The 9,547-nt window shown below is 42.1% G+C and overlaps 1 protein-coding gene across 1 annotated transcript; it reads right to left on the reverse strand.

Moving 5' to 3' along the window:
• Positions 1–4,479: 4,479 nt before the first annotated feature.
• LOC308360014 (retinoschisin-like) lies at positions 4,480–7,661 on the reverse strand (the record flags this gene model as incomplete). Its single annotated transcript, XM_080831745.1, has 6 exons — positions 4,480–4,632; positions 4,948–5,143; positions 5,341–5,482; positions 6,628–6,859; positions 6,998–7,023; positions 7,607–7,661. 6 exons carry the CDS (start codon positions 7,659–7,661, stop codon positions 4,480–4,482), a joined length of 804 nt encoding a protein of 267 aa, XP_080687871.1.
• Between the last annotated feature and the right edge of the window lie 1,886 nt (positions 7,662–9,547).

Below are 9,547 nucleotides of genomic sequence, written 5' to 3' on the forward strand. Positions count from 1 at the left end.
CATACTGGGAGATAGTTTGAAGTTGGGTACAGGTAGGCCAGTGTGTTCAAGACCTCATCATATCAGTCTGTGGCCGAGGGCATCCACAGTCAGATGGAAGGACCCAGAAATGCAACTGTCTCAGAGTACTTTAGGAAGAAGAACAAACAAAGTCTACAATGGTGTAGCTTGGCAAAAACAAATCTCACTTTGTGGTCCTTATTGGTGCACCTTACATGGATATGTTCAGATAATGAACTCTTGTACTTTCTCCCCACCCACTCTTGGTCAGTGCTCAGCTGAGTGTGAAATGACTATCTAACACAGGGGTGGGCCTCGTATAGCCAGATCTCAAGGCTGTCTGCAATCAAACTTTTGTATTGTATTTCTGTTCGGTATATAGAACATACCCTGTATACATATAGTATATCCCAGATCAATTTAAAATAAATGTGATGACAGTACATAATACTGCAGAACCACCAGTCACTGACTTTACTTTATAGAAGAAATGTTTTATTTTGGGATTTAAAAAAAATGTATTATATTAATACCAATGTGAGAACATGTCTTTGGAAATATTTATAAAAAAAGGTTTATCTGCAATGAAATGAAAACAGGTATTGGAAAATGTGTTGTTTTATTATAAGACACAGACATGACCTAGTAGCATACTGGTAGACTTTTAACGTATGGTCTGTTGCAGCAGTTCACTTGTTTTCATTGGTATATTATTGGCAACCTGGCTATACAACAATTTTTATGTTTACATCTGTTACCGACAGTGACTCAATAAAACTTGCAATATAAATAACTGACTCAGAGTTGTACCGCTGTAAAAAACGCTGGATTTTCTTTGTCCCACCATAAGAGGATTTGGAGGTCAACTAGAATAAATAGTGCCACCCTTATATTTTACACCACAATTAAAGTCACATATTTCCTTCATATAGTCAGAACGAACCAACCCAACCCCTTGCAGTTGTCCTACACAGATATCCTTTTGTCTAGTGGAGCTTAGAGTCCAATTAGCATGTTTAGTGCCGTTACTGTAAACAATGAATATTAATGTTCAGCTGCCACCCAGTTCTGAACATTAATTATATTGCTCCAGGGGCTCTTGCATGGCTGCCATTTAAAGAGAGGTTCACATCACCCGCTATGACAATAGCTGTTCCATGTTGTGCTTGTGTGCTATGTGGCGTTACAGGCTATTTGTCTCATTAACCTCTGCCATGCAAAATTATTAAAAGTGCTCAGCATTCTCTGCAAGTATAGATATACAGTGCTGTCCATCAGTTTCAGCATTTCCTAACGTATGAAGGGTAATAGTTCTTGTAAACACTGTTCACGCCACATGGAAGTGAAGACTCCCTCATCAAGAGCTGAAAGTTATCACAGTTTATATGTACTAAGGAATGCTAGCAGTATTGATTCCTTATACATTGCATTGTACACATAGTTTTGATACCATTACAATGATACATTTACATTCTGAGAAATGTAATATTTAAGATGGACAAAAGAAACTCAGATGAGGATCAAGTTCAATTTTGGTTTATTGAAGGACATGACTGCCCTTAAATTATCATTACTTACTCTCGCAGAAATGTATAAAATAGACACAGCCGCTTTGCAGGAAAACAGAAGAGGTTTTGCTCTATTTTATCACCATACATCACAAGAGAAATAACAAACACCACCATACACAGTACAGGTAGCACCACACATCACAAACACACTTGATAACACATACAGTACAGAGCATACACAGAGAACAAGACACGTTAAGCTAAAGTATAGCCATCCTAACCTTCACTTGGCTTAGTTCATTAGACTAACAGCATGTTAATGTAAGGGAGACCAGGTACTAGCACATGTGTCTTTCTTCTTCTCTAATTCACCTTGGAAACAGTTGAAACGTGTTCGGGACAGTCGTAACAGTGGCCAAGGACAATTACTTGCCAGCATTATTTAATTATTGAAACCAAAATAGTGATGGACATGAGTTTTCCTGTAAAATGTACTGTTCACAGCATTTGTTTTAATGTTTGTTTTCAGAATGCCTGTGAGATTACAAACCAAGAGTTTCACTATTGCACTTGCTAACTACACTTGGTGGTTGCAGCTGATAGTATTGTGTGTTACAGTTGACCTCTCTTAAAATTTGATTAAAAAAATTAGAATAGCACATTGTATGCAGCTAATAATTATACTGGCAGCTAGTTTGGAAATAAGTGGTTACAACCAGCTGTAAGGTTACTTTGTAAGGTTACTTGTGTTTCTGTCTTTACCCTACAAGACTACTTATGTCCATAACTTTTGACAAACATAGAGACACAAGATGAAATTGTTGAAGTAGCATGCTGATGCCATTATTTTGGGTTGTCTGTGAGTTTCGTCGCATTACGTTACACACAAGCTGAGAAAATAAGCAAGTTACAACTGTCCCCATGTTATTACTGTACCTGGTCTCCCCTACTTTTCAACACTGTATCACCTCACCAATGTTTAATCCAGAAAGTGCACATGGTCAAGACAGATAACATTACACATTCTTCAAACTCAATTTTAACTCTTCCTTTACCCCCCACCCTATCAAGTGAAAGCTCTTGTGCGTCGTCACCATTGGCCACATGTTTAAGTGTAACATATCACTGAAGTGAGAAGTTGTATAGAGGTGGGGACACAGACACAAAGGGACATGGTTGGCTGTTAGGACCATAGACATACAGCCGCGGAAAAAATTAAGAGACCACTTCAAAATTATCAGTTTCTCTGGTTTTACTATTTATTGGTATGTGTTAAAGTAAAATGTACATTTTAGTTTTATTCTATAACCTACTGGCAACATTCCTACCAAATTTCAAATAAAAATATTGTCATTTAGATAATTTATTTGCAGAAAAATGACAATTGGTCAAAATAGCAAAAATGATGCAGTGTCTTCAGATCTCGAATAATGCAAAGAAAACAAGCTCATATTCATTTTTAAACTACACAATACTAATGCTTACACTTAGGAAGAGTTCAGAAATCAATATTTGATGGAATAACCTTGATTTAAAATCACAACTTTCATGTGTCTTGGCATGCTCTCCACCAGTCTTTCACATTGCCGTTGGGTGACTTTATGCTACTCCTGGCGCAAGAATTCAAGCAGCTCGGCTTCTTTTCATGGCTTGTGACCATCCCTCTTCCTCTTGATCACATTTCAGAGGTTTTTTATGGGATTCAGGTCTCGAAATTGGGCTGGCCATGACAGGGTCCTGATCTGGTGGTACTCCATCCACACCTTTACTGGCCTGGCTGTGTGGCATGGAGCATTGCCCTGCTGGAAAAAACACTTCTCAGAGTTGGGGAACATTGTCAGAGCAAAAGGAAGCAAGTTTTTCTTCCGGGACAACGTTGTACTTTGCCTGGCTGAGGTTTGTAAAAGACCATAAGGATTGAAAAAGCGGACTGGAGGTTCTTCTAAGTTCGTCTTCTCTGATGAGTCCGATTTCACAGTAGGTGCAAGATTCTCTGGCTTGTAGGCCTCTCCAGGTCTCCGTCTAACCATCAGACGACCATGTGTTGGGCAAAGCTGAAAATTGGACTCATCAGAGAAGACGAACTAGAAGACCCTCCAGTCCGCTTTTTTCAATCCTTATGGTCTTTTAATAACCTCAGCCAGGCAAAGTACAACGTTGTCCCGGAAGAAAAACTTGCTTCCTTTAGCTCTGACAATGTTCCCCAACTCTGAGAAATGTTTTTTCCAGCAGGGCAATGCTCCATGCCACACAGCCAGGCCAGTAAAGGTGTGGATGGAGTACCACCAGATCAGGACCCTGTCATGGCCAGCCCAATTTCGAGACCTGAATCCCATAAAAAACCTCTGAAATGTGATCAAGAGGAAAATGGATGGTCACAAGCCATGAAAAGAAGCCGAGCTGCTTGAATTCTTGCGCCAGGAGTAGCATAAAGTCACCCAACGGCAATGTGAAAGACTGGTGGAGAGCATGCCAAGACACATGAAAGTTGTGATTTTAAATCAAGGTTATTCCACCAAATATTGATTTCTGAACTCTTCCTAAGTGTAAGCATTAGTATTGTGTAGTTTAAAAATGAATATTAGCTTGTTTTCTTTGCATTATTCGAGATCTGAAGACACTGCATCATTTTTGCTATTTTGACCAATTGTCATTTTTCTGCAAATAAATTATCTAAATGACAATATTTTTATTTGAAATTTGGTAGGAATGTTGCCAGTAGGTTATAGAATAAAACTAAAATGTACATTTTACTTTAACACATACCAATAAATAGTAAAACCAGAGAAACTGATAATTTTGAAGTGGTCTCTTAATTTTTTCCGCGGCTGTATATACATAGACTATGTATATACGTATGTCTATGGTTAGGACTACCTTTTCTGAGGGTTTATTTACCAGGTCAAGGAAAATGGGGAAGGTGGGGAAATCAGGGGTGGTTGGCCGGGGCCCAGAAGGTTCCAGAAGCTCAGGTGCACTTGTTCAGGCACATGAGCAGCTCCATACGGATGGCGATGCGCGTGTGCCAGCCCAGGGGTAGCAGGCGGATGTAGCGCGCAATGATCGGTGGGCGCAATAAATTCTGCACCGTCGAGGTCCTGTCTGAGTTCCCATAGAACACCTAGTGCAACAGGAAGGGCCAATGAGAAAACTGGCAGAGATTTGCTCCTATAACCCCCTCACAAAACCATCTGAACAGTCTTCAGATGCTGTGTTGAGTAGTCACTTACAGTACCACTGGCTAAGTATGTGAATTACTCTTTGCAGAGTAGGAATGTTTGTCGCCTATCAATGGCGAGTTCACAGGTTGCGGGGGTACAGTAGAGAGCATTGATAACGTGGGATGATTTCACCGGACTGCCAGTGCTTTGGATAAAACAGATCACCATGTGAGTACAGGAAAGGTAGCACTATTAAATATGACAGTGTGCCTCACCCTGTTGTTTCCTGTCGTGTCCTTGTAGTACACCCAGTTGAGGTTCTCATCTGTGCGGTACTGGACGCTGTATTTGGTTATCCACTCGTCCGCATCACAGCGGCCCTGGGTCTGGATGCCAGAAACCACACCCTCCCTCTTTAGGTCGATTTGAAGCCATTGGGTGATGTCCTGGAATTTAGAAAGCCATGCACACCTTGGAAAATAAAAGTTGATATTAAGTGTATATCTTGTGTCTACATTCTCAATTCGACTTAAATTACAATCCAAATTAGATTAGATTTTAAAATAGGTTATTTAAAAGTGTCCCCCACTTTCCATGACCTTGATTTCCTTAGCGTCCCTGATGGACAGATGTCCATTAGCTCTGCTGACCTGAGAGGAGGCACTCACCCATAGCCTTGGCTGTTAAGGCGAGCCTTGTCGGCGGTCCACGAGGAGAACCAGCCAATGTACTGCTCGTTTTTATTGCAGCTGATCTGATCGGAGGTCACGGCACCGGACTCAAAGCCAAGGGCTTGGTGGTAGGGGCACTCTGAGGGAAAACATAGGTCACTGTCATGCTTAACATACATTTCATTATTCAAATCTAAACAAATTCACTATTTCAGAACATGACAACTGTTCTGTGTTTTCCTATGCATTTCCTACTTTGAGTAGCTCAAGATAAGCTCCATCTCGTGGCATGCGTGCCTTCATGTCATGGTGAGGGATATTTGGAGTGACTCCTCTGAAAGCCGTTTAGAGCAGCATGTGGTCCAAGTACCAGCTGTGTGGCTGGGTGCTTTACAAAACATGCAGTTGGAGTGTGCTTCCTTTCACTAGGGCTTCAACTATGCACAGTGCATCATCTGTGGTCATGGCAAAGATGCTCATAAGACTTAAAGAAATAGCAGTCAGTCGCATGTCTTGAAAACCCAAAGCTCACCAATGAATGCACTGATTTGCTTTGCATTAATTTAGATGTATCCTGCTCATTGTATTTACAGCATAATAAAGCTAATTGCTGATATGTTATCTCTTTAATGACCGTACAACATAAATCATGCATGCAAAAGACAATGTATCAATCTATCTCTTAATTCTCCCTTCAGAGAGCAGGGACTCCCATTTGCTCCTTGTGTGCGTTCTCGTGCCTTCATTACACTGCTTTCTTTTTAGGATTGGGAGAAGGACAGGCCCTATTTTCAGCCCTGTAATCTGTGCATCACATTGCTGCACAAGTAATGAGCTTAGTTCCTGGCACCCTGCCTCTCTGCCATCCTGTCTTTCCCTCTTGCTTTATTTACCCATCTTGCTTTTTCCTTCAGGCTCAGTGCATCCATTCTCACTCTTCCTTATCGCCCCCACTCATCTAACGATCTGTCGAGAGGACTATTCGTACTATAGATTATGTGATGTCATGGCTCAGGGTATCTTAGCAGCACCAATCATGCCCCTCTGTCATGTTCTCTTAGGTGTACTAGTGTGCACATAGCTGCAATCCATCAACAGCAATACCTCATCTGCTCAAGGTTCAAAACAGCGGTGGCACAGAGGCACCTCACGATGGCATGATGCCACTGCCATCATAGCTGTCCCCTACCGCTGCATGCCCAAGTCACATGCCGCAGACAGCCCGCTGGCTCGGATTGGCTTATGCCATGCACACTCACTCACACTATCACGCCAAGGGCTCACCTGGCATGCATTCCAGGAAGCGGCTGGAGGGTAGGGGCGGAGCCACGGTGGTGATGGGCGTAGAAACCGTGAAGGTGGGGATCCCGGACGGGGAACCGCCTTCACAGTCGCATGTGCAGGCCCTCCCAGTCCACCTCTCGATGGTCTCCTCTTCCACATCTTCGACATCTTCGACATCTTGTTCCTCTTGCTCTTGTTCTTGCTCTACCTCCGGCTCCTCTTGCTCTTCCTCCTGTTGCACAAACAGACTCACAAATCAAAGAGGAGTGCTAGGCATCAACAGTTAATCTGAAGGTGCTGTGCATCCCATGGACATAATAATATAGTGTGGCAAGTATGGAGAGCGAGCAGGGGGATGAGCAGCTCTTACCTCCTGAGTGTTAACTCCAATTAAGACTGTCCCAGTAAGTAGAAAGCATGGAAGGACAGTTCGAAAAAGGGATCAGTGACATTAAAACATGACAAGCACTTTTACTAGACGTGACCTGACCTGAGAAGACCATCTGCTATTACCAGACTTTTAAAACCAATTTCTGCTAACAAGAAATAGCACTAAAGTTATACGCCACATTATCATGCAATGTGCATGAATATATACATACTTTTCTGCACTAAACTCTGCATGCAAACTGAATACCTGAGTGATACCTATTAATATTTCTTTCCTCCTGAAAATGACATGACGGTGCCTCTTTTGACATTGCTAATTTAAACAATAACATATAATCTTGTTAAATTATGTTACAGGGCAAGGCTTTGGGTTATGTAAACCCAAAGTAACTGCAGACTCACTACTTTACCAAAATTGAGACCCATCGATAGCCACAGCACAAAGAGGAGCAGAAAGCAGAGGATTTTGCACGGATCCATTCAGGACCATTTTAAGGCCATCTTTGGGCTGGAGGGCAGGAGTTGAGCCTCTGCGCCCACGTTTGCCACTGACGTTACTGAGGATCACCGCACAGATTGGTACACATACCTTGGGTTAAGAGCAGGATGGCCAACAGAGCCACACATCTTGCATTGATCTTCATGGCTGTCCCAAGCTTGAATGCAGGACTAGCACTGATGGCTGAGGCAACTGTACTGGATTAGGATAATCCAGAGAGCTCCCGTTGCCTCACCTAATACCCTTTATCTCTCAATGCAACCCCACCCAAAGCTGCTCACCAGCAATTTGGCCAATCTAGTGTGGAGTAACACTACAACAGAAACATAACATAATAAATAAATAAATTACATCCTGATTGCCTGATTATGGCAATAATACCATTGCTCACTTGTTTTCTCAGGTCGAAGCTACATGAGTCCAAAGTGGTGTTTGGAAGGTAGGGGCTGGGGGACGATAATGCAGAATAATGTATGACCAGCTGTTTGGCAATCTCAGAGGAAGGACAGGATGAGCCAAACTGATTAGATGATACCAGAAGAGAATCGAAAGATTTGATTAAAAAAATCACATTTGTTTATCACGATACCTTGAATGACAGTTAGTTTAAACAGCTATCTTATACCTCTTTCCCACCTAGTTTCAGTAATTGATGTGTTCATGACGATTACGTGACGAAGTGTGCAAAAGTTGAGAAGACAGCCCGTTTTCCTGTGTTGGGACCAGCAATCTACCATGATGAAGTAGGCTAATTATCTGAAAATGAAAACACCTGCTGCTTTTATAATAGATACATGGATAAAGCTTGTGCTTACACCTGTTCCCCAAGAGGACGCACCGCAGAGTAGCCTATCATCAAAAACTCCACAACGTCCGTTTTGAGGTTTTTGGCACATCTAAATCTTAAACATGAAGACCCCGTGCCCAAAACAATCCAGGAAACCGAGGAGTGTCAAGAGAAGTGACAAGAAGAGGACAAAGGCTTTTTCAAACTATATATACAAGCTTCAGAAAGAGGTTGGTTAAAAAACCTCGTTGAAACATTATCCATGTGGTAGGCTATATAAACTCATGATATGTGATTTCTGATCATCAATGATTTTCACTTTGGTACAGGGTAGTCACCCGTACGTGAACGACACGTTGTGCGTTTCAAAACGAGATGCTACAAAAGTGAGCGAGTGGATTGGTGCTGAAGCGGCCAGGCTGTCGAAGTTCAACAAGCGGGGTGCCATCACCCAACTAGAGGTTGTCTCAGCTATGATACGGTTCAAGGCGGGGAATGACGTCCACACTGACCGAACCTGAGTTTTTGTTCGTTTTTAAAAAAAAAAAAAAAAAAACCTTTTTATGTTGATGTAATGTAAATGTTTCCGTTATGACTAATTCGGTTATGTTTTGAATAAAAGTGTTTCTGCTTTGAAGAGAATGCCTTGGTGAATGTTCTAGAGTGTGGTTATGTTGACTGGTCAAATGTCAATGTTTAAATTTAGGTGGGTTTGAGGCGTCCTCATGATTGTCTTCCAAGCAGTGGTGTAGTGGTCCTTGGAGAAGTGGGTATACTCTTGTTTTTTTTTTTAATTTAAAGCAGCCCATACAGCACAGGATAAACGCCCTGTTTTGAGAAGTGGGTATACTCAATGCTGACTGAAAAATAAGTGGTTATACCTGCGTATACCCTGGACTACACCCATGCTTCCAAGGACTACACCACTGCTTCCAAGTACAAGTGTAGCCAAGTGACCTTTACCATTATGCTGCTCCTGCAACCAAACACAAGCTGCACTACTTTCCCTATGATGTTTCCCCTCCCCCCGATGCGTTTGCCCCAAGTGGTCTGACTGGTCAAGTCATGGTATAGGTTCAGAGCTGTAAAAGCTTCAAAACTGCTCTGTATTTAAAGACCTTACTGACTGTCTGTTGGAGGGGGAATCCTGCATATGTGGCTGTTGCTTAGTAACCTGGTGTGATCCGAGCACTGCCTCTGGAAGACCCATTTTTGGTTTTGCAGCTGCCTCGATGTAAAAATAA

This window comes from Sprattus sprattus (genome assembly GCF_963457725.1).
Source record: "Sprattus sprattus genome assembly, chromosome: 2".
Taxonomy (NCBI): Eukaryota; Metazoa; Chordata; class Actinopteri; order Clupeiformes; family Clupeidae; genus Sprattus; species Sprattus sprattus.